Genomic DNA, 26,436 nt, shown 5'->3' on the forward strand with positions numbered 1-26,436 from the left:
CTGACCAAACTGCGGGAGGCAGTGGAAGACAGGAGTGCCTGGCGTGCTCTGGTCCATGGGGTCATGAAGAGTTGGACACGACTTATCAACTAAACAACAACAGTCCTATCAAGAGGTACCTAGTGGAAAACACTGCTGCCCATTGCTACTACTAATATGAACTTTGAACAAAGGTACATTGAAAAACAGCAAGCGACCCACCCAGGCAACCTGGAAATGTTGCACTCATCAGTTAAATATAGTTTATAACTATATTTTAGTTAAACATGCATAGAAAAGAACTGTTCCATAATCCACCACCGTTCTTCTTAGGAAAAGAAAAGGCAACTCAACTCTCCCCTTATGGCAACACAGATACAGTGATTTACAGGCGATAACACGGGGGAAAGGACTATCTTGGTAAACAGAAATGTCGGGTTAGCAGAAACGTATGACCCAGCTGCTCTTGCGAGGCTAACTTCTACCATGAGCAGAAGAAGATAAACAGAAGCAGGAAGAGAAATGACAGACCTTAAGCACCCTCCTTGCAGCTATAAGTGAATGGGGCTGCGATTCTGAACACCATTGTGAGTAACCCCTGTGAAGCTCAGCGGAATTTACTGCCGGGTAAGCATGCACGGGACTGCTTTTTCTCTGTTTTTATGTTGTATATATTTGGGTTTGATCACATGGAAATGTGACAGAAGTATTGGCACCTATTGTATTTCATGGCAGGTCGGTCCTAATGTTTACAAAACTTTCCCCACCCCACCCCCTTTCGGCTACTGCTGATTACGTTTCTGTTGTCTTCGGCGGAGTGGCTTTGACCACCTGAAAGCTTTCGCCGCACCAAACGTGCGAAGCCTGCGAAGGTACCACAGGACGCCCCCTCGAAGATGCGCCCGCGCTTTTCCCTCACCAGGGAAGATCCCCCTCGCTCGCTCCGCTTGCCTTCGCCACACACGCTCTCGCGGCGCCGCCTACCGCAGGCCACACCCTCCTCTCCTCGCCGCAGACGGCCCGGAGGCGGTGCAGGCGGGCGGCCATTTTGTGGCGCTGCTCGGTCGCTGGCGCTGGGGCTCAGCGCGGGGAGCGGGGCCTGAGTGGCGAGTTAGTTTCCTTTCTAACCCACTTTTTTTCCCGTACAGGCCCCTCGGTAAGAACTTAGCACTACCCTGGCGGCGCCTCCGGCTCGCCGGGGAATAATAATAGGTGGGGAAAGCCGGGCTTGTCCGGCTCGGCTGCGAGGGGGAGCGTGTTCCCCTCCCACCTCAGCTTGCACAAAGGGCGGGAGGGCGGGAACGAGGCCTGAAGGGAGCGGGGGGTGAGGGCCGCGCTCCGGAGCCTCGTTGGCTCCTCAAGGCCTTGGCCTGTAACTCTCGCGTGGGGTCTGTAGGTTGGACAGGCATTTAGCCTCGCTAAGGCATTTTGGGCCTGGTGCGCAGGGTTGCTTGGCTGCGCCTGAGCGACGGTGCTGGTTCGGGGTAGTGGAAGAGCCGCCTATGCGCCCCGTGGGTTTGTGACCCCCGTTTCTTTTGGGGGTAGGTGAGTATCGGCGGCTCCCTTCATAAGTGGCCTGACTAAGCCGGGCTTCCCTGGGAGCATCGCCGGGTCTTAGGGCGGTGCAGGCGCTCCCATTGTAGGGGATGACGGGGGCGAATGGAAGCGAACTCGGTAGTGTAAAACAAAATGGCCTGAGCTGCGGGGATTTTTTTCCTCTTATTTTTTTTTTGCATCGACCAAAAGCTGTCGCAGTACGCCCGATTCTCTGGCGTCCAAGTCAAATAAAGACTCGTCCTTGTGCAGATTCGAAGTGGTACTGGACTCAGTGTGAACAACGCCGTGATGAATTTTCGAAAGCTTTCGATTGAGATCTAGCGTCCTGTTTTCACGGTTTTGTTTTGGTGGGGTGGTCTCCAGGTACACACACCACTGGTTGTTATTTTGGCTAACTGCGCTCTGTGAAATTTCTGGGCCCTTCGTGGTTAACAAAAATTTAAATTCGCGGCATGAAATGATACCTTACATGTGAAACCCGGTGTCGCTGTTTTAAGTTGGCTAAAAAGGTTTTAAGAAACATTTGGTTCTGGAGGATGACTTCAGAGTTTATGGTGGTTCTTTAGGACTCCTGGGGTGGATCTGTTTCATATCTTCACTGACATGGGCGTGCTCATCAGGTTATATAACAAATTCATTTGTTATAGAGCTATAAGGACATCATTTGTATACAAAATTAATTTATCGTTCCGAAATTTGACTTCATGAAAGAGAGCTTCATTGTTTGCTGTATTTTCCTAGTTTCTTTATTTCCTCTGAGGGACATAAATGGAAGGATATTTGCTTTTTAAACAATAGGGCTGCTGTAAGTAGGTAAAGTAATTGATGATTATTAGCCAAAGATAAAGGAAGGTGATAGGAATTAAATTTGCCAATTGACAATAGAACAGCTAAACTTACATATAGGTACAAACTGTTAAGATGCTATAAAAAGGCTTTTCATTTTTTTAAAAAGTATTTGTTCTTATGTATTTTGATTATTAGGAAATACTGGCTTTAGTTTTGTGTTGACTTTGAGTCTTCAGTTGTGAATCCCTTTATTCCAGCACACTTTCCCTTCCCCTTCCCCAGCTACTGATAAGCATAGTAATCATACATTTTTAATACTGTTTGTTTGAAACAAAGCTCCAAGAAAATGCTTGGTGTTGGAAAGTTACTTTGTACTTAGGAATGTTTTGCTTACCTCATGAGTAAAAAAGAAGCTTATCATAGGTTCTATAGGATTTTGGTGTATATTTCGGAACTCAAGGCCAACATACAAAGAGTATTCATTGGGCACGAAGGAGTCATTAAGACCAGGGATAAATTAATATGACAGAACATCTCAGCATATCTGGTAGTATGCTTTTTTTGAAAAGGTTTTTGATTTCTGAACATTCTTGCTTGGAATTATGCATGCGGCATAAACCACAGAAAATAGTTATTGGAAAAACTGAGCATGACGGCTGACCCTTTTGTTGAATAGAAATGTGCACTGGGAACTGGTTGGAGAAAAATATCTGTTAGCATTTATATTTTGCAGTGAAATGACCATGTGGAACATTATTAAGCTATTTAGAAATGAAAAAAGGCGATCTCTCGAATTGTACAAAAATTTGTCACCAGGATAATTGAAAGATTTCAGATGCTGAAGTTTGGCTTGTGCTGAATAATTCTCACATGAATTAACATATGTCCTAATCTTGCATTGTAAATAGTTTATAAGGTCAGGTAGTGAATGAGTTCTTGGGTTTTGCTGTTCAGACAGGTGTTTTACTTCAGATTTTATGCGGGAATTCACACTGTGTAAGTTTTGTGGTGCTGATGTTGATTTGTTCCTTGAAAGTCTTTGTTTCGATTAATTGTTATTTCCTGTGGTCAGCAAATATACGGTTTTCTTAAAATAAGGCATAATTACAGATATCACCTGTTCATAGAACTGCCTGTCAAGCCATTCATGAGATGTGTGGAATTCAGTATTCGTTTTTGTTTCTTTTCTTTCAATGGAAAATATTTTCAGGATCTGCAGATCAGGATTTCCAGATTACATTAGGGTTGTGTGTGTTTAAGTACTAAGTGTATATAAACTTGCTGAACGTTGGACACAATGATTGTTTGAAATACTGTTTGGTCCTGTGCTTTGAGAAGAAGATTGTCCTGTTTGCAATTTATGTTGGATTGTATTTTGATTCTGCAACTCTAAAATAAGCAAAGTTAAAGAAATAGAAGGAAGTGTATTGTAAGGTATTTGCAGTCTGATTTGGCTTCAGCAAATGTGAAATGACTTTGAAAGGATGTTGTGTTTTGGTTTATTTAAAGTAATTCTTAATTGGGTGAGAAGTTGTAGCATAAGAAACTATTCTAGTTTTCTTGATCAGGAAAAATAAACTAGCCCTCTTTATGAAATGAGACAAATCAGCTATCTGAAGAGAGAATGCAAAGTTAATTTCTGTAATGAATGTGTTCTGGCTTTTTGTTTGTATTCGTTCTCATGTTGAATATTTTTTGTTTTAAAATAAAAGTAATTGTTGCTATCAAAATGTGTGAAGCTGTGGAAAAGACCAAGGAATGTATATTTCATGCACTCTCAAACTTGTGGTTCTAATGTATTGGAGTGCCTTATGATGGACATTGTCCCAGACTGTCATAATACACAGCACATTGTGGACTGCTAACTTTTAGTTATGTGTTGCTTGCATTGATTTTTGCCTCCATTTATTCTTTATTTCAGTCTAAAAGTTGGTTTTAATTGGTTGCCCACAGGATTGCCTTGGCTTCTACTACTTGTTAAGGAAAAAAAACACACCTCTCTTGGCAGGTAAGATACTGAAGATGTATTTATGCTTACTGAACACGCTTGGATAATTCAAAGTACTCAGGAAGATAGAGCCAGTACATGAGTTACTTTAAAAAGTTTAAATCACCAAAAATATATGGAGGTCCCCCCCCTTTGTTGGCCTCAAGTTGTGATTTTTTTGGTAAAACTTTCTGTGGGTAGAATTCTTTAAGATTGAGGTCTTTTTAGGGTTATGTGGTTTTTAAAACACCATTAACTCTTCTGTATAGCAAGTTTTGTGTAGTTACCCAAATTGTCTAGTCATGTAGGTTTAAAAACAAACAAAACGCAGGTGAGTTCTACTCTCCTAGCTGAAGCTTGGCAGCTAAGTCTTTAATTTGCATTTGGTGTTTGAATACATTTTTAATATAATTGTAGCTCTTTGGTGTTTAGTCTGAAATAATTAATACATTTTGTGATGCATATCAGTGTTAGCTATATATTTACAAAGTCAGATTTTTATATATCCGTGCCCCCCAAAATACATTCTTTACATATACCATGATGGTTATATCTACAGCCTGTTGTTTTCTGGAGAACTCTACTATTTCTGGAGAACTGTACTATTTTGCTGCTCAGTCTTCTATGTAACATTTATGAACTGTTGTTAAATGGCTGTGCAAACATTTGTGTCTTGTATTTTTTAATAAGTATCTCCAGATGAATGAATTATTTAAAATGGAAGGCCATGTTAGGCAGCTTTATGACATTATGGAAGAAATGCATTCTTTGAGATAATGGCCCAAAGATTAATAATTTAGTTTCAAATATTTTTATCCTTCTCTCTATCTAAAATATAATCAAAGCAGCTATTAAATCTAAAACATCAGTAACTACGGTTTGGTATAAAATAAACAGCACAGCATAGCTTTTTGGTAAGTATAAAAGACAAAAGCTTTGTGAACTACCCACATGAAAACAAATAAAGATGGAGCCAAGTAGACATCTCTCAAAATGACGTTCCAAAATATTTGCACATTGTCAGAAAAGGCCCTGTTCCTATGGTCTACCAGTGACATTTCTGGTGATGAAGTATGGAACAAGACTTTGGTGTCTCAATATTTCAGCAGGTTCCTAAAACAGACTTAATAGTTTTGATTAATAGAATGTATATATTTGGACTGGTTTATCTCAAAACTCCTTATGGTTGCAGAGAAAGATTTGGCTGTAAACAATACTATTGCTTACCTGTGATGATTGAAAGCATGTCCCTGTTTTTGTGTAAGATCAGAATTTTGTTGCACATAGTGCAAGTGAAATAATTATGTAGGTCAGATTAGGAGGCTTCTACTTTTTTCAGACCAAGGACCAGTCTAAAGTGCAGACATGTGTTTGGGCATTTATACTTAATTTTCATCATACAGGCTTTGTCCTATTTGTGCAGGGTTGCATTCCTGGTGCCTGCACACATCGGAGCATACATAAGCATACTCTTTTACGCCCCCAACTTGTGTTCAGACCACTTCCACAGACCACATTTGTTTGGCAGTAGTTCTGCTGTTTCAGTCTGCTTTAGATCGTGGAGCACCAGTTGAATAACTGTGGTAATAAGGTATGCAACAAGGTATCTTCAGACAATACACCTTGATTTATGGACTTAATCCGGAAGTCCGTTCTTAAACCAAAGCGTTCTTAAACCAAGGCGTGCTTTCCCATATCAGCGGGGGCCTCAATTTACAAATGCAACACTCTCAACAGGAAGCAGAACATGTTCTGCTTCCAAGGCAAAGTTCACAAACCAAAACACCTACTTCTGGGTATGCAGCATTCTTAATCCAAGTTGTTCATAAACTAAGCTGTTCTTAAACCAAGGTACCACTGTATATTTGTGGTGGGTCTTGAACATGCAAAATTGAATGTTCTTCAAAAACCAGTTGAAGATAATAGAACTTGAGGCTCTGTGCAAAGGTTCCAGTCATAGACACCCTCAATATTATATAACATGGTTTACAGTTTATTCGATCTTTTAACAAAAATGATGTGCTGAGGTCTGTATCTACTGAATAGGCCTATTCACTCTTTTGATTTTGCTGCTTAGGTTATGATTATAACACTTCTGCAGAATAAATGTTTTGTAGATGTTGCTGTCCAAATAATAATAATAATAATAATAATAATAATAATAGTTTATACCCCGCCCATCTGGCTGGGTTTCCCCAGCCATTCTGGGTGGCTTCCAACTGAATATTAAAAACAATACAGCATCTTCCACTAATATGTTGTACTAGTTTTGAATGCTTGCTTTAACTTGTATTAAATTGTTTGCTTGCATTTGAATAATCTACATTTTCTTATGCTTTTAAATTAGGGATTAATAAACTTTTTAAAAGCCTTTTCCTATTTCTCATTTGCAAATCTATTGCATAGTAATTTGTATCTGTGACTGTCATAACATCTTAAAGGTGACACTGCAGATTTCAAACCTGTTTTATTTTAAAAGAAAACTCTTTAATTAAGAGTACTTACTACAGTAAATATAAGCAACATTGTAAAACTGGACAAAATATATTACAACACAAACCACTGTTATTAGCCTGAAAGGAAGGGTTTAAATAAAACAATAACTATTATAATTATAATTAAAAGCCCTTCCAGCACTTAGACATTAGGATGAATGTGAAGTACTCTCTGTATATTCATGAGATTTAGCATTATTAGTGGATGACTTTGAACGTTGCCTCTTTGACCTAGCATAGATATATTGAAAAAATGTTTAAATGAAATTTGCTTCCAGTATTCTGGTGGCATAAGCTGGTTTCCTGATTTGTTTAGTAATGGGAAAATGTGCTTGTAAATCCCAGGCAACATGGCACCTTTGGAGCATTTATTTTTCATACTTCTGGCTACTGGCTACTTGGTTGTTTCAGCTAAAGTTCATTTTATAGTTCTCTCTGCAACCATAAGGAAAAAGGAAGGTTCTTCTGATGAGCTTCAACTAAATCAAAGCCAATTTATTGAAAATTTTATGATACTTCAAAAGCAATTATGTAAGTTTTTATCCCTTCATGTTAGCAAGCTGATGAATGGTTTTAAAAACATTTTCTTTTAACAAAAAAGAGTGTGTGTTTTTTAAAAAAAGTAATCATGAACATTTTAAATACTATTTCCTTTATCACATTATTTTTCCTAGAGATGCCAGTCCTTTTTTAATTTAGGAAGGCTTTTAACAGAACTATGTAGCTATTTCAGAGTGGCATTATCTGAAACAGCAACATAATCAAACACAGGGTGCAGGAGAGGTGTATTACTGGTTCCTATCTGACTTCTAAAATACATCTTGCAGTGCCTGGTAACTAGAGTTTTCCATCCAAACACCAAACCAAGTATTGGCTTGCTTGTATAAAGGAATTAATGGCTTTGTGAAAGCTGCAGAGTAGGAGGAGATTCTTTAAAAAAAAAAAAAAAGAACAAAAGTGAGGAGCAAGGAATAGGCTGGAGAGATTTCATGTCTCTAGATACCAAGCAATGTGATGTATAGGAATTTTGAAGTAGTTATGCATTCCTGTGTGGGACTGAAGTATAAGATTGTGACATAAGATAAGTGTTTTAAAAATAAAAAGTTCGTTGGTGCACAGGAGCCTAAAATATTATTCCAGCCTTGAGCTAAATGAGCTTAATGCAGGAAGTTTGCTTTTGGATTGTCATATCTGAAGCTGGTGTTCTCCAGAAGGATTTGTCTTGGTTCCAGTTTTTGACTGTGTTCTTGTTAACAGCCTTTAACATTCCATATTGCAATTTACTGGAAAGCTTTGATGCAATTGTGCTTTAAAAGTACTTTGTAGAGAAAGCTGCATGAATAAAGATCACAAATTGTAAATTGATTTAAGATCTGCAGGAGCTTTTAAACATAAGTATCTAGGTTAAGCATATGGTGTCTTAAATAGTCTGACCTAGCCGTTGCCTTTTCTCATCTGCAGGTGTGTGTGTTTCAGCGCAGCATGGCTGTGGTCATCCGCTTACAAGGTCTCCCAATTGTGGCGGGGACTATGGACATTCGCCACTTCTTCTCTGGATTGACCATTCCTGATGGGGGCGTGCATATTGTAGGGGGTGAGCTGGGTGAGGCTTTCATCGTCTTTGCCACTGATGAAGATGCAAGGCTGGGTATGATGCGCACAGGTGGTACCATTAAAGGGTCCAAAGTAACACTGTTGCTGAGCAGTAAAACTGAAATGCAGAATATGATTGAACTCAGTCGCAGGCGCTTTGAAACAGCAAATCTAGATATGCCACCAGCAAATGCTAGCAGGTCTGGGCCTCCACCTAGTTCTGGAATAAGTAGCAGGGTGACTCTTCCTACGACAGTACCTAACTTTAACAGTCCCTCTCCTAGTGTAGTTACTGCAGCTACTTCAGTTCATGAAAGCAACAAAAACATACCAACATTCTCCACTGCCAGTATGGGAACTGCTCCTCCTAATATTGGTGCTACTTTTGGAAGTCCCACCTTTAGTTCCACCATACCTAGTACAGCATCCTCAATGAATACAGTACCACCTCCACCAATACCTCCAATTCCAGCTCTGCCATCATTGCCCCCAATGCCTTCCATTCCTCCCATCCCTGTCCCACCTCCAGTACCTACACTGCCTCCTGTTCCCCCAGTTCCCCCAATACCTCCTGTACCTCCTGTGCCACCTATGACCCCTCTGCCTCCTTTATCAGGAATGCCTCCAATGAATCCCCCACCTGTAGCACCTTTGCCTACAGGAATGAATGGATCTGGAACAGCCATGAATCTGAGCACTAACTTGAATCCAATGTTCATGAGTCCCATAAATCCTATTCAGATCAATTCTCAAAGTGGTGTGAAATCACTTCCTATCAATCCAGATGATCTGTATGTCAGTGTGCATGGAATGCCATTCTCAGCAACAGAATCTGACGTGAAAGACTTTTTTCATGGACTTCGTGTGGATGCAGTGCATATACTGAAAGATCATGTAGGACGAAATAATGGAAATGGATTAGTTAAGTTTTGTTCTCCTCAAGATACATTTGAAGCCTTGAAGCGAAACAGGATGCTGATGATTCAGCGCTATGTCGAAGTTGGTCCTGCAACAGAGAGACAGTGGGTGTCTGCAGGAGGCCATATAACATTCAAGCAAACCATGGGTCCTTCTGGACAAAATCATCCTTCTCCTCAGACTCTCTCTCTGTCTAAATCACCTAATGGTCAGAAAAGATCCAGATCCAGATCACCACATGACCAGGGCTTCTGTGTTTATTTAAAAGGACTTCCTTTTGAATCTGAGAACAAGCATGTAATAGATTTCTTTAAAAAGCTTGATATTGTGGAAGACAGTATTTACATAGCTTATGGACCCAATGGGAAAGCACTTGGTGAAGGTTTTGTTGAGTTCAGAAATGAAACTGACTACAAAGCAGCTTTATGTCATCATAAGCAGTACATTGGAAATCGTTTCATTCAAGTACATCCCATAACAAAAAAAGCTATGTTAGAAAAGATAGAAATGATTCGGAAAAGACTGCAGAACTTCAACTATGATCAGCGTGAGATCATTATGAATACTGAAGGGGAGACTGGCCCTTCTAAACTATGTGCACATATATCCAATATCCCCTACAACATTACTAAAATGGAAATCCTTCAGTTTCTAGAGGGACTGGCAGTGGAAGAGAACTCTATACAAATTCTTGTTGATACTAATGGGCAAGGTTTAGGACAAGCACTGGTCCAATTCAAAGCTGAAGAAGATGCTCGTAAATCAGAGCGCCTGCATCGAAAGAAACTAAATGGGAGAGATGTTGTGCTAAGAGTTATTTCCCTTGAAGAAATGAGAGAAATTGAGAGAAATCCTCCCTCCCAGGGGAAAAAAATGTTGAAAATGCCATTGCAAGGGAGTGCACTAATGCCAGGAGTGCAGAATGCTGGTGGGGATAAACATTCTTTCATAGGTAATAGCCCCAAAGATGCAAACAGTGGTCCTCCTTTTCATTTCCCCAGCAATTTCAGTGGGTCTAATGCATTTGGCCCCCCTCTTCCACCTCCAGGAATAGGTGGTGGCTTTGGTGATTCAAGGCCAGGGATGCCTTCTATTGGAAATAGTGGCCTGCCTGGTCTGCCTGGTTCAGGAATTGATGTTCCGGGTTTTGGAGGTGGGCCTAGCAATTTAACTGGGCCATCAGGTTTCACAGGAGGCCCTCAGAACTTTGGAAATGGGCCTGGTAATTTAACTGTTCCTCCTAACTTTGGTAGTGGACCTCCAGGTCTTGGTGGTGCGCTTGGACATTTAAGTGGACCTCCAGGGTTTGGACCTGGACCTGGAAACTTGCATATTGCTGGGCCACCTGGGTTTGGAGCTGGCTCTGGAAAGCCAGGGCCAACTGTCATTAAAGTTCAGAATATGCCCTTTACTGTATCAGTGGATGAAATTTTGGATTTCTTCTATGGTTACCAAGTAATCCCAGGTTCAGTGTGCTTAAAATACAATGAAAAGGGCATGCCAACAGGTGAAGCAATGGTTGCATTTGAATCTCGTGATGAAGCAATGGCAGCTGTTGTTGATCTGAATGACAGGCCAATAGGCTCAAGAAAAGTCAAACTTGTTCTAGGGTAGCTGGTAATATAAAATGTTTGTAGAATAGATTTTAGTGCTGTGATTTATGCATTCAGACTGTTTTATAGTAGCTCCAGGTTAGAACCTATAAATTGTTTAAACTTTCCATTTGTTTTAATTTGACTGGTTTAATTGTTTACAGAGCAATCACTGCAAGGGGAAATGTGCAGTTGTTCTACCAGTACAGATACATAAAGGAGGATTCTCATAAGTAGAAAAAGTTTGCTAATGCTAAATTAACCATGCAATGTTTATCAAGGAGTCTAGATTGTGTTTTTGTTTTTTTTGAAATCTTGGATGAGGAAAACTGTCTTGATGAAGTTAGTGATCTCTTAGTGGGTGCTGTTGCAAGCTATTGTAAAATAGGAAGTAGCTATTTCTAGAGTTGGTTAAAAGCTGGCTGAATTTCTTTGTTTACACTGGTCAAAGTTTTTTTGTTTTTGTTTTTTTGGGGGTTATTTTGCTTAAAAGTCCCGAGTTTAACTTTGCAACTGAATAAAGTCTAAGTATACACAGATTGTTTATGTACCTTATTTTTTCAAAGATTCTTGGTGTATGGACAGTGAAATTATGTACATTGAGAAACATATAGGCAGTTTTCCTATACATAAACAGAACAATCTGTAAAATTCCAGCTTTTGTGGAATAATTTTAGTTCATATTTCAACTGACTGTATAGAATAAGGCTTTTGCCACAAGTGCAGATACCTTCATTTATTACTCTGCATCTTTACTGTATGCTTAATATTGAATACATGGAGGTGCCATACCATGCCACAATTTGAAAGTATAACTGTTTGATTAGATGGATTTGTTAGGATTGTATGTTACAGTTGGGATAGGATCCTCATCACTTGGTTTTTGTACACTCTGTATGTTGTGTATATTTTTGAACCACACCCTTCTGAAATCTCTTGGTTTATTAAGTGAACATAAGGGACTGATGCAAAGTGTTAATGTTAGCAATCATTTGTGTTACTATGATTCCATGAAATCTTGTGAATTATTGCTATGATCACTTAAGATATTAAAGCATTGAAATGTCTCCCGTCACAAATTGAGTTCTTAAAGTCTTTCCAATAGATTACATTGTTCAAATTCTGTGTAGAATTGTCACTTTCTTGGTAGAACTCTCTTATGAAAGAGGGAAGATGCAAATCAAAGACTGTCCATGATTAGATTCAACAAGTTGCCTGAAAAAACACTTGCAAATCATTGTATATTTAAAAAACATTTTAAGCTATTCTGATCCCAGTTAAAGGGAAACAGTGTCCATTTGAGTTGGGTATGATGGAACATCTGAAGTGCACAGCCTGGCATAATGTAGACGTGCAAGTGGCAACCATTCTATTCTAGTCATGCAGTGTGTTAGGTGAATGAAAAAACATGCTGAATTGCTGCATCATGAGAGGATTTTGCAGTACAGTAATTTCAAGGATTGTGTGAAAGTGTTGCAATGAAGTGGTGGCTGTATTACTAATTTTGTAATTCATGGATTTGAAACTGTTTTGACAGGAACAGAGATGGTGCATTCCTGAAAAATGACATGATTGTACTACACTGTTAAAATTACTAAGCCTCCTGTTAATAAAACTGTCTTTCTGAAGTTTCTTGCTATCTATTTTTAATTGTCTGGTGTGTTTCAACAGCAGACTTCTTTTATTGAATGGTCAATAAAAATATTACATTTTGAGGAAATGGCCTGAATAGGGAATGAGCATTTTCTACTTCTATTTTTAAAGTTTGTTCTCTAATTGCCAACTAGTTTGCAATCATATGGGTATGACTGCAGGAAGACAAATCCTGAAAAGTAAAATAATGAGGTTGAACTGAAAAGTTCTGTTTCATGAATGAAATGACTTCTTTCAATCACTGGTGGCTATTTCCATGGATAGGCAGTCCCTTTAATGAGTGGAATGGAACCTTTGGATTTAGCCCAATGTTTTATTTCAAGAATTGGTTGAATTTTGAAAGTAGTATGTAGATGAATTGGTAACCGTACTTAAATATTGAAAAATCCTAGCATTGCTTTTGTTGATGTTAACTTCAATTAAACTGGTGGTTTTTAGTCCTCTCTCACTTAATGGTTTTGAACGCTTCCTTTCACTTTGAAGTGGGATTGTTAGGATACTTCTGCAAATACTCTAGAAAACACAGCAGGGTACTAGGAAACTCTTGTAGACGTGTTTCTTCAGATTGTTATGCAGATGGTGTTTGAAATCCCATCTGATTCATATCCTGTATACTGTTTAAAAATTAAAAAAATAGTGCACTAGTAAATCTCTTTTAAAATGAGAGGATATATTTGTCTGAAGTTTTTTAAATTGCAGCTGATCTTGCTAAAGCTATACTCAAAGCTTAATATTTATATTTGGTGTTTATATACTCTCCAGTTAATCATGTCCTCTGGTCAGTGGCTATATTGACACTTTAACACATCAGTATACATATCAGATATTGGAAAATTCAAGTGATGTTATTGTAGGGGTTTTCTTAGTGGTGTACAAGCTAAAATTAATTTGGGAGCTTGTGTTAAAGTTTTGACAAGAAGACAATGTTTTCCTGGAAAATTCTGCAAGATGGATTGGATCCTAGAAACCACTTACAGAATGTGCTGTCTCACCCACTCCAGGATTAGGCGATCTTTATGTATATGGAGAAGGGAGTTACAAGACACCACAGAACCCACCTTGCATTAACAGAAATTTATTCTTCCCATACTAGAGTCCCTTTTTATTCCAAATAAATGAGTAGAACAAACAGCTAAATTTTGCTCTAAGAAAACTTTACAGTGCAATCTTATGCCTATTTACTCAGAAGTCATCCCCATTGAGTTCAGTGGGACTTATTCTTAGGTAATTATGTATAAGATTATATTCGCAGTAGGATTTCCAGTGTACAACAGATTGTCACCCTCATTGGAGTAGCGAAATAATATTTGTTTAGAGATGAAAGGCCAGAGAAATACAAGCAATATGTCTTTCAGATTCCAGTTAGATTTGTCTTTAATATTGGAGGTCCCAGTGGCATCTGTTAAATGAAACACTTTTCACCAGTTTCACCTAGTGTGCCTGCTGCAGTGCCTCCTGGGCATAATATGCCTTTCTACAGTTATCTTTGCTGTTAACATCCATACTGCATAGTGTTGTATGTAGGATGTCCAAACTTCACTTTAAATAGCTGCTTGGAACTTATCCTGCCAGTATATATTATGTTTTAATCTTAATTCTGTTGGTTGGATCCTGAGAGAAAATGAGTGGAACTCTGCTCGCACAATGGGGTTTTCTTGGCTCATCTTCCACACATCAATCCTCTGTGCCACCTGGAAAGCTGTTCCTGAAGGTCAAGGGTCTTTTTGAACACTCTTTGATGGGGCATGTGACTGCAGCAGGAAATGGGTACCGCTTGAGAGGGCTGCCTTGTACAAATGGAAGTGCCTTTCTGCTTTTAGGAAATATCTTTGGATCCAAGCCATTGAGTACAAGTAAAGTACTGGTCTTGATTGAAAGTTCAGAATTGGGGCTTCTGAAGGGCGTCTGATTCTGTGCAAACGTCTAAATTCATTGAGATCTTTAGAGAACCTACTGTGAGTACCCCTGCTTTTGGAGATTCAGTGCATGACTAATGGGGATAGAGTACTGTGAGTGGTGATGTCGAATTGATGGAATAAATTGATAGAACCACTTAGCTAGCCCCTAACTTTGCTAGCCTTTAGCTAACATTGGGGAGCATTAGATGGATTTAATTATATTTTTTGCTCTGCTAACGTTATTTAAGGAGCAATATTGTAGAAGGCATAGTGAGTCTTGTTTCTAAACATGTAGCTGATGTTCTCTAAGAGTATGAAATTAATATACTTCTATATGAACCAGTGGCTTCAAGTTACAAGAAAGGAGATTCCAACTAAACATCAGAAAAAAACTCACAGTAAGAGCTGTTCGACGGTGGAACGGTCTCCTTCGGGAGGTTGTGGACCCTCCTTCCTTGGAGGGTTTTAAGCAAAGATTGGGTGCTGTGGATTCTTTAACTGAGATTCCTGCATTGCAGGAGGTTGGACTAGATGACCCTTGAGGTACCTTCCAACTGTACAATTCTGTGATTCTATAATACAGTTTTCTAGATTTTGATTAGAATTTTATAAACTGCCTTTCTGCTTTAGAGTATTTGAAGCAGTGTTCAGGAAAAACACCTAACAGTACACTGCCAGAGTATACGGCACTTTATTAAATCAAATACTACACAGTTATTCACCATGAGGAAGCTACTTATTAAATTCTAACTATGAGAAAGAAGAAAAACGTATAGAAGAGAGACAAAGGTGGAAGGAATAATTTTTGTGTTCAGATGCACACATTTAGGCATTTTGTCTTTGGGTGAGAAGCCTTTATGGAAGATAGACCTTTTGAGATGTGATACAATATTGATTTATAAAGAGGAGCAAACAGTAGAGCCATTTAAGTGAGCTAGTGGCTTTTGGGAAGCAGAGGACACCAAACATGATGGTGCCCAATGTTATGACACTTCACTGTAAAAGCAACTATTTATAATGACTTAAAATAATTTCCGTTAGAAGACGCTGTTGTGTTAAAACAAAGGACTTCCATTTTAAAAAAATATATTTCAGATATTGTGTTAGAAAATAAAGCTACCACTTGGTGATTCAGTTAAGGAAACCTATGCACGTAAGCAGGTTTCTGTGTATTTTTTATTTAATCAGATTTCTGTTTAATTTAACAATTTATATCATGTTTAATTGTAAGCACCTCTAAGAAGTTTACATAAAATATATAATAAATATTACAACAAAGAATAAATAAATATTGCCTGAACAAAGAAGTTTTTAGCAGGCACCAAAAATAGTACAGCAAAGGCACCTGTATAATGCCAAAAGGAATTGCGTTCCAGAGGAGGTGCGGCATTAACAGCATTGTAGGCAGTATTGAGTTCAGTACACTAAATAGGGGTCAGCAGCTGGAAGTGCTTGTGCCAAATTCAGCCAGCCAGCAACACAGAGGCAGAAGAGATGTTGAGGCTGCAATATCTGTGGCATCAGCTTGCTGGCAGGCCACTTTTTAGGGACTGCATGTGGGATTTTGGCAAATAAGCATCCACTCATTAAAGTGAGAGGAAAACACTGCTGACTTGCAGCATACAGAAATTTGTTTTTGATCTGTTGTTAGTCTGCCGATGCATAAGACATTAGTCCTTACACTGCATAAGTGATTGATTGTAAAGAGCATATGGAAGGGACACTGCCAGATTTCTGAAATTGTGATAATTTCTCGTAGTGAAAAATGCTTTATTTTGGTGTTTCTATTCTACATAGCATGGTTACTTGTGCGAGGAACTTGGCTTTGTGTTTGTATTTTTTAAAAAGCAAAATTCTGCATTAAAAGAAGAAAATTCCTGCAGCCTGCCTAAATTACACAACTTAATTTTGCTTGCTTCTGCTTCTCCTTATTTATTGCCCATGCACTTAATCTCTGTCCATGATACCTAGAGACTTGGACTTTATATTCAACGTTTTCATGTAATTCATGGTTTTATGTATTTATGCAGACTTGTGTACAGGCAGCTTTATTATTTTATTTGTTGTGTGTGTGGCCAAGGACATATGTCTCTCCCAGTATATCTTCACAGCTGCCTTTATGAAGAATAGTGACTGTCCAAGGATTTGCACAGTGTTCTTCATGGCTTAGTGGGGATTTGAATGTGGGTCTCTCCTAGGTCCAACAAAATTCTGTTGTAGCTTAGGCGTGTGTGCACAACTGTCCCCTGTTGTAACTATTATTTTTGGTGCAATACTAAGTTCTAATTGGTAGCAATAAGGTTTATTGCAAAATATGCCTGAGCATATGTAAGGTGATAGGTTGCAGGTACTCAAGCTACAATTGCGGCAATTGAGAACTTTTTTTGGCAGCTTTTCTTTTGATTTCAGGTCCTTTCTGTGGATTTTGAGATTTTTAGGTTAGCTAGCTTTGGCCTTTGCAGTACAGAGTTTGGTGAAATAATTACTTAGTAACAAGTTTAGAAAATTGTTGTTATTCCTTTCTTCTGAATTTTACTTCTTTTACTCAGAACAAGTTTAAATGTATTCAGCACTTAGATGGTTTACCTCACAAGTTCATTAATACATGGGCCTTCCACCAAAAACCGAATGTGTCATATGTGAGAGACAGGTATTTTTGTGCTAAAATTGGTTACTATGGTGCAGCAGAACATTAGTTTGCAGGTTCAATATGAGGTTTGTTCTCTACCTTTTAAACCAGGATTTGCTGAATGATGCTTTCTCTTAAACTTGTTTAGGTGTAGTTAACAGATATTTCTCAAATACGTATAGATTAATTCCAGAATAGTTGTTCCCAAACTCCCCCCCCCCCATGGGCCACTTGAAAATTGGATGGCAGACCACTTAGTTATTTTTCTTCCTGTTGTAGCAATTGTCATGCACTTGCAGATGCTGTGTGATTTTTACTTGTATTTACTTGTATTACAACTTGTATTCCAGAGAATAAAATTGTAATACTATATGAGAAATGAAAAGATAAAATTCAAATGAATATTTATTGTGGACATGCTATGGATCACCTGGGTGAAGCTCACAGACCACAGTTCAGAAACCCTTGCTATAGAACCTTGTTAAAGTTTTCAGAACATTGAAACTTTGCATACAAGTAATGCGATGCTTAATTTAAGGTGCATGCATGGCCCTTGGGAGAACTATCCTTTTTTGCTTGGATTATTCAAACATTTTTTTCTTGCATTCTTTACTGTTAAGCTGTAGGTGTAGTGTTGTGTATTGGATCTGGTTATTACTATGGACAATAAAATTAAAATCTAAACTTTGACTATAGAATACTAGAAATTATACTGTATAGATTGAAAACTTCCTTTAGCAAATCAGTGTTGTCAGTCATCCTTTGTCTGTTGGTTCTATCACTGGAAAATGGTGGTATTTTGACACTGGCCTATCAAGAATACGGTTATGATGCTAAAGAATCCAGAGAATTACATCACATTTAATATACATCACTTTAAGGTAGGTAAAACGTCTAGCTACATGGTTGATTGGCAGTCGGTGCATTTAATTTGCTTGGATTAGCTCTCAGGGTTCTAGCAAAGTGTTTTGTTCATATCTATGACTCATGTGGCCCTCATGGTAGTATTCCTAAACCACCTCAAAGGTCTATAAGCTGTAAGGCAGTTGGCTCTGCTTACTCACTCAGTGATGATGACCAAAAATATTTCCCACTCTATCACAAGACAGTACAAGTGTCAAATCTCCTAAAGAACAGATACTATGATAGATTTGAACTTTGCGGACTTAATACTAGTGCAGAAAAAATTGTGGTCATTGTGTGGATGAGCAATACCAGCTACCTTAAGGTCATTGTAAAGACTACATCCCTTGAAAAAATAGATTTTGAAATGCACCAGGAACAAAGAATAGTCTGCCCCTCTCATCATTATTGTGCGTATCTTACCTTTAAACCTGGCATACAGGTATACATTTTATGAAATAAGAATAATAAATAAATAAAGTGCCTGCTGAAACAGGAAAGTCTGTCAAGAACCTGAAATTCAGTAGGGAAGAGTTCTGCATAATCTCAAAGCAGATTATCAAATTTGGTAGAAATTCAAATTAGACCAAACTAGAGAACACATTTCCATGTAATAAGGAATGTGCAGTCAACACTGTAAAAATGCTTCACTCAAAGTTAACCACCTAAAATTTGGTGCTGCTAAGAATTGAGAATTCTTTTGTTTCATTTCTGTGCAGGGCTGGCTGTTCGGAATTCTTCTTTAGAATGAAGGCTCAGAGCAGCTTAAGTAGCAGCCTACTGCCTACCCACCCAGTAATTTGATTCACTCTTGCTTAGCTTCACTCCAGTGATCTCCAGTTGAAGGGTGGTATACAAATTTAATAAATAAAAATTATAAATGATAGATTTTCCTAATAGAGCTACTCCAAAGAGAAATGCTAACAGTAACTATATGCAAATTATGCACTTGCTTAGTAGGGAGAGTTTTTTATTTAACCAATGCATAATTTTTCTAATGAAACTGAGAGGTGGCCATTGAATTTCCTCACATGTATGCAGAAGCATTTCATGCTGCCTACAGAAGCTGCTTTGTATCCAAGCTTACAGTGTTTCCAGGCATTCAGTACAGTAACTTCTAAAAGGTGAAGATTAGACATTGATTGCCAGTCGATGACAGGTGAGTTACAAGACTCAGGTTTTGTTAAAATGGTATCTTAAAGACAACCATGAACCATTACCAGTGTTGTCTTTGTAACAAATTTACCATGTAGTACTTTCAGTATAGATCTGGTGCTGGAAAGAAACAAGTGGCTAAAGAATGAACTAAGCATACACAATGAGAAATGGTGGGAAATACACTAAACAGTAATACATCCTGGCGTTTGGTCGGTTTTCAGCTAGAGGAGGCTTGTAAAATCCCCCAACTTTCAAACAGGAAATAACAAATAAGGTTCTAAGTTGAGCAGCTGTTTTCTCTATAGTTAAGGGAAGAGGATATGTTGATCATCATCACAAATGGGAACTGAAGGTTTCACTGAGATAATGAAACTGCATCTATAATGGCTTATTGCAGGGGTTCCCAAATTCGCCTGGGGACTGAGCTTCTTTCAGGTGGTCCACAGTGTGTTTGTGGATTTGTGGTTGAATGTGGGGGTCTGCACATCCATTTCATTAAATAGCCATACTGATCTTTAATTGTATTTTAATTGCTTCTTTTATTTAATACATTCTATGGAAATCAAATTGTAATACAATATGTAAAATAAAAGATGCAATTAAAATACAATTAAAATCATACAGCATATATCATAATTTAATACAATTACCACAACCAACAGAAAAGTCGGTAAGTGGTCCTCCAAGACCTTCAGCAATTTTCAAAAGGCCCAGCATGGGAACCACTGGCTTAATGGTTTCTGTGGGATTACAGGGCAGAAACTAGCTAGTTAGCATTCTCTGCTGGTAGCCTTTCGGAGAATACAGAGCAGGTGACAGATGACTTGACAGCTGTTTCACTTGTCTGGTTGCAAATGTGTGTTCCACTCTATATGCCCCATCATACATGCATTTTTAGGTTTGTGTGTAAACTGTTTTAAATGTACATTAAGGTGGTTTGGCTTGTGACAATATCCTTCTTGAAATCATATATTACTTGGAAGTAAAATGATACAAGTATAGTCAATAATGTGCTGCAAGGAAGGATACAGTAAACTTAAAAAAGTAGTGTTGCAATATTAAGGGAGTTTGGGATGGAGGAAAAGTAGAAATGACATTCAAACTGAACGTTTTTGCATAAACATGTTTGCTATGTGTAGCTGTATGTTTGGGTATGTATAACATACTCAGATAAGACTGGTTTATGTTGGTATTTGCTTCTTTCACCTATAGCCATAATGTCTCATACAAAGGAGTCCTTGGCATTTAAGCTTAGTGTTTTCATCCAGCGTAGGAGTATTTTAATTGTCGGATTGCACCTCCGTGCTGCACTATCCATAGTTACTCTGGTGAATGATTTTTATGTATTCTTCTAAATATATGACCTCCTCAGAACACCTTAGCAGAAGTTAATGAAAAATTAATTCAGCCTTCTACTCTATAACTCTACAAGGGGATCCATTTCTACCACTAGTTGCACAGCTTTGAATCTGGAGCAGGAATAACTAATGCTGTATGTTCTAATTCGGAATCCTTACTGCTAAATAGCAGCAGAAAAATGTAAATGCAGCAGTGATAGGCACAGGGATTACTCCTTTAAGCGTAGTAGAAAACTTGTTCTCATGGAGGAGACTGACTAACCAGATGTCACTGGATTTGCACTGGCATAAGCTTAGCCTATATTCGTGGTTGTTAGATGTATATAGAGTTTGGATAAAGATACCCATTTAGTAGAACTATAAAGCAAGAGTATCCTGCTTATGGGAATTATTTGTGGTCTTAACTATTGCTGCCAATGTTGCAAAGCTGATTTGGCAGTTGGGCTGTCCCCCAATGTGTTCACGCTACAGTTTTTGATTAAACGTCTGCTACTGTGCCTAAATTCATGAAGAGTCTTGGGTATGCTGAGATTTGAAGCTGGTCAAACAATAGGCATTTAGAGGATTAATTGTAAAATAAAACCTGAGTCCAAGTCAAGAAGGAGATTAAAACAGATTTCAGATTCTTTTCTTGAAGGCACAGCTGGGGTTTGTATATGCAGCACAAAGCAGTTTGTTATTTTTTTCAAAAAGTCACACTGTTTTGCCTGTCAGGCACTTTGGAATCAAGAATATTGCAGGAGAACGTTGCCCGTTGTCCGTCGTTCATAACTACAATGAGAGATGGAGCATCATTTCCTATTGTATCTTCAGCTGTAGTGAGGGAAATGGCCAGATGAGTGATATGCATGGCCAGATGCATTGACTGTGCAGCTAATAAGCTGAACTTTGAAAAGTAATAAACACTCAGCTTCCTCTTCAATGTAACCTCTGACAAATTTCCCATATGGAAGGCTAGTTGCATGCTTCTAAACAAAAGTGATCTATATGTTTTACCCTGTCTGTGAAAGAGTGCTCTGTATCTGGAAAGCAGAGAAGCCTGTCATTGAGGTGAAATCTCCCACCACGGTTCCACTGCTTCAGCTTCTTGAGTAATACAGGGTATTGTACTTCTAAAGCAAATACACTCAAACATAAATACCCTATGAAGTGCCATTTTTGGATGAAACACTGAAGTCGCTGTGCGAGAAAGAGAATAACAGAAAATGAGAGGAGGAAACGGATTTCAGTTCAGCCATCGTATAAAGTGTTGAATGAGATTAGCAGCATGGATGTGTGTTCTCATCGACACTGTGATGCAGACACCAATGAGCATCCTGAAATCAGAAACATGAAATGTGGATAGCAATGTGCATCCATGTCTTGCTTCCATCTGAATGAGCATTTGCATCAGGTTGCACACACAGCCTGCTGCGATGGGACAGAAGTTCCAAAATTTGTATCTACAATATATTGCAAACATGAAATGCTAATAATATTACACTATATAGGCAGGTTGAAGGAGCCCAGTAATAACAGCAGTATTAAAAGTGAAAAAGGCACGCCCCACACACACACGAAAAGTAGGAATGAAAAAAAAAGACCTTGTCAAGTGAATTCAAAGACATTATTAAGTAGATAGCTTAAACAGACATGTTTAAGACATGTTTAAAATAGAACACTCACAGGTGAAAATGTAATTCATCAGAGACTCAATACATTTCTACTTAACTAAAGAACTATTTTGCAGATGAGAGACTCTTAAGTTACATTCATGCCAAAGCTATGAAGGCAATGAAAACATTGCTGAACTAGGTTGTATACTAGCCACAAATCTCTTCTCACCCCTTCTAGTTAGCAAATATAATAGTTACCTACCAATATTGTGGCTTGTAAGACCAGCTTTTTAGAAAGTCTGAATAGTTTAGCATTGTGCTAAACTAGTTTTTGAAAATGAAATTTGAGCAACGTTTGTTTACATGTGCGGCAACAAATCGGAGAATCTAAAATGAGACCGCAACATTGAAAAACGCAAGTGAAATATGGAATTCAACTTAGTTTATTGTGTGATGATTATATCACTTAAGGAATAAGCCCAGGCTAGGAAGTGATAGAAAATAATAGCATTTCTTGATCTTAAGTAGTACATGAAGTTCTGGTCAGCTTAACTCAACTGTATGAAACTGCAAACTACAGATCAGGGAGTTACTGATCTGGAAAGCTTAGGCGGTAAGAGTTAAGAAAACTTAGTGGAAAACTTCTTTTAAAAACCCCTTTCATACAATCAAAGTTCCTTAGCATTCAACAAGCTCATGGCAAAGGAAATAAGTGGTTCATGACACCATAAACTTGCCGTATTGACAGTTGGGGGGGGGGAGCGTAGAAAGCCACTAAAGATGCTCATTCCACCCAGAGTAGACCTGTTGAAAATAATAAACATGGCTAACATGCCCATTAATTTCAATGGGTCTACTCTCAGTAAAACTCAAGCCACAATCTATAACTTTAATGAGGTTTGAGAATTAGGAATGGATTAGTAGGGATTGTAGTATGCAGTGGCCTGGGTAATTGAAAATGATTCCTGCGTTGCAGGGGTTGGACTAGAATCAGTGTTTCCCAACCTTGTGCCTCCACCTGTTTTTGAACTACAACGCCCACCATCCCTGACTAGCAAGACCAGTGGCAAGGGATGATGGGAATTGTAGTCCAAAAACAGCTGGAGGCACAAGGTTGGGAAACACTGGACTAGATGATCCTCAAGTTCCCAACAGTATGATTCTATGATCGGGAATACATTGGAAGCAGTAAATGATGGTTCAACCAAGTAAGGTTTTTCATCTTGCAATACCATAATCAGCAGCAATGTACTTGCCGGTAAGTGCTCACATATAAAGGATTGCTCAGTTGGTTAGAGTGTGGTGCTAATAACACCAAGGTTGCAGGTTTGCATATTCCTGCATTACAGGGGACTTGGACTGGATGATCCTCAGGGCCATTTCCAACTCTACAATTCTATGATTCTGTGACTGGGGGGAGGGATTAGAATGGTGCAGTTGATTCTTTCTGCAGCGCTAAATGAAGTATGTATGTTGTGGGTAGTGTTTTGGGATAGGTCAGGGGGTGGGATATGAGATGCTTCATTTAAGCATCTAAAGCTCACACAGCAAGTCTTTGAATTCTTAAGCTAATCAAAGTGTGGTAGATAACCTCAAATATAGGCCTAGCATTATAGCGTCTGTGGGTAATGAAAAGGATAGGGGTTTGGGTTATTCACCTAGTTACCTGCCTGCTCTGTTGCCCCATTTCTATAGAATCCACCTTCCTCATAGAAGGGAATCACCTGTTGAGTGCAGCAGACTAAATAACACGGCATTGTGTATTGATTCACTGAACAATGCTGCTATCCATATTCTGTGCATATTGTGACCCTGGGGATTTGTTTAGAGAGTGCAGTAGAAATCTGTAAATAAATAAAACCATGAGTGTAGTGAAACAAGTGAACTGCTGCTACATAAATTGATCTCTGAACATTTTCACTGCTGTGCTGTTCTCTTGAGCAATTTCTTCCACCACTTCAATTAAGTACTGTGGTGATCCAATGATGCTGAGATACATGTCACATTATTGCTTACTACTGCTTTCCTTTTTTCACATCTGGAAAATGGGTATAAGTATGAGAAATGCATCAAATACAAACCAAAATGCAGAAGGAACATTCTGAACAGTCTGGATTAAGCTGATGAACAAAAAGCAAGCAATGCTTCTGACTGAGAAATGCAAAATAATGTCCATCTGTTGAGAATTATTGATAATTATTCCAACTACACAGTTTTCAATTTTAAATAGACAGGAAAGTGATTTACTAGAATATCAGCAGGCCATTTCTGTGGTCAAAAGTTATTAGAAGCTAAAAAATAGTACAAGTATAAGATGTAACCAGTACAACACAGTCTCTGGCCAAATCATCTTAGCTTTGCCTTATCAAAAACATACGAAAATGAAAATAGAAACAATTTAAGATGAGCACCCAAATTCATGATTCTCTATTGATTCTAAAATATAATTAATTGACCAGACTGATGTGTCGGTAGTGTAGTAGGGAAGATTCGTATGCCCATTCTGAAAAAATGAACTTAACAAAGAGGCACAAAGAAATGGCTTTTGCTGTATAAATTACATTATAAAGTCTAGTGACACTATTATATTCAAAAGGTCTAGAAAATGGAAATAACATAGAACATCTTATTGGCTCTTTGCCAAGAAGTACCTGAAACCTCATGCATATATGCAGTGCCTTTTTCTGGGGGTACGCAGGGGTATGCATAGCCCTAAACATTTTGTGAATCTAACTTTGACCTCATTGGGGGCAGTATTTCAATATGAGTAGGAAACATTTTTATATATATAGAAAAAAAGCACTGCATATATGTGATCTGACTTAACATTACTAAATGGGAGTAAACAAAAGATATATTGCTCCATGATGGCACTTGGTTCAATTTCCTATCTTCTAGAAAAGAAACTAACCTATTCAGTCAGTTAGGGTTATGATGCATAAAAATCCCTGTTCAAAGGTTTAGGTTAGAAACTCTGGCTCAGGTTTAGACCTTACCTAGTAAGCATTTGTGGAAACTAAATCTTGGCACTGTTCAGTTGTAGAAAGGAAATATGGTGAATTCATCAAGGAGTATCAGACAACTTCTTGGCATATGTGTCACATGCAGAGTTCAAAGAGTGTAACAAACTAGAGCATTTATCCTTTGATGCAGTCGAATGAGATGAGAGTAGCAAATAGTGTAGATTAGGCTATGTTATGTGATAGCTAGCTGTTGGTTTCTCTGCCACATTGCACCCTGCTTTCAGGTTTGCCACCCATTGTATATTTTAACTTGTAAATTAGTGTTCTTAGCTCCTTTCTCTTGTAAACTCTTAGCACCTGTCTGAAATGCAGATTAAGAAACTATTTGGGGCAGAGAGAAATATGATTATAAAAGGCATCTGTCTCTCATTATTGTACCATTTGACTAGTTAGAATGAGCATTTGAAAAAATTTGTTAGCTTGACCACTGTTGAATCCATGGGTGGCATCACTCATTTTGGGTTTAGACCTTACCTTACACAGTAATTATTTACATATTTCTCCTTATTAGACTTTTTCAGTAAAAAGATCAGTATTACTTGTCTGAATGCTTGTAAACTAATGAAATAATTCTTACTGCTTCCAGAACATGTTTTCAGACATATGTTTGTGACTCATTCTTCAGCTTTTAATAAGTAAATGCAAACTTTTGAGCTGATTCTCAATCTTACAAATTGTTGGTGGGCTACCTGTTCATAAACTCTGACATCAAGATAAAAGCAACAAATCTAAAATTTGAGGGTTTAATAGACTCTGAACCTCTAGACTCCAAAAGAGGTCTCTAAAGCACAAAACCTACAAAACAGTTGAAGTGTTGCAGGAAAAAGCAACTGTATAGTACAGCAGTCCTGTTTATCTTCATACTCTTCTGTGCTAAAGGGGAGGATATTCAGAAAATCATTTGACTTTGAATGCATTTTACAGTTCTAGGGCTTTTTCAGACTGTCTTATTGCACTGTAACTATAACCCAGTTACAGTTGCATATGTGAGCCAAACATTTTACTGCCATTCTCAGTAATGTGGTGTTTGGGTTTTTAGAAGCTAGCTAATGTACCTTTTGCATTGAATATAGTTTGGTTGGCAGCCTGTGGCTAGTGTCTGTAGCATCACTGGTGATAAGTTACACATTTCTCTCCCCATCCATCCATTCTAAGGAAGTTTTTTTACTTTGATTTTTTACTGCTGTACTTCTTCAGAAGCACTAATGATTGCCAGGCGTTCCCTATTTCCCATTGGCAGGGGTCATCCAACAGCCATTGTAGATGTTCCTGATTTACATTTCCATGAAAAAAGGCCAGTTTAAGTCTC

At 38.3% G+C, this 26,436-nt stretch overlaps 2 protein-coding genes across 8 annotated transcripts in view; both read left to right on the top strand.

Annotated features, from left to right (window-relative positions):
• The first annotated feature begins 1,006 nt into the window (after nt 1-1,006).
• Nucleotides 1,007-26,436, top strand: part of CPNE1 (copine 1) — a 54,386-nt gene continuing 28,956 nt past the window's right edge. For 2 of the 7 annotated variants that reach the window (XM_081864780.1, XM_081864774.1), the window contains exon 1: nt 1,007-1,135. The gene's annotated coding sequence lies outside the window, so the exon portion shown is untranslated. Of the gene's footprint in view, nt 1,136-1,395; nt 1,525-4,246; nt 4,334-8,268; nt 8,411-26,436 lie in introns of those variants that run through there. The other 5 variants (XM_081864776.1, XM_081864775.1, XM_081864778.1 and 2 more) reach the window with 5 other exon arrangements.
• On the top strand, nt 8,290-12,538 carry RBM12 (RNA binding motif protein 12; the record flags this gene model as incomplete). Its single annotated transcript, XM_081864751.1, has 1 exon — nt 8,290-12,538. The coding sequence occupies one exon, from the start codon at nt 8,290-8,292 to the stop codon at nt 10,930-10,932; it is 2,643 nt and encodes an 880-aa protein (XP_081720877.1). The 3' UTR covers nt 10,933-12,538.

Source organism: Podarcis erhardii, assembly GCF_964252035.2.
Source record: "Podarcis erhardii genome assembly, chromosome: 6".
Lineage (NCBI taxonomy): Eukaryota > Metazoa > Chordata > Lepidosauria > Squamata > Lacertidae > Podarcis > Podarcis erhardii.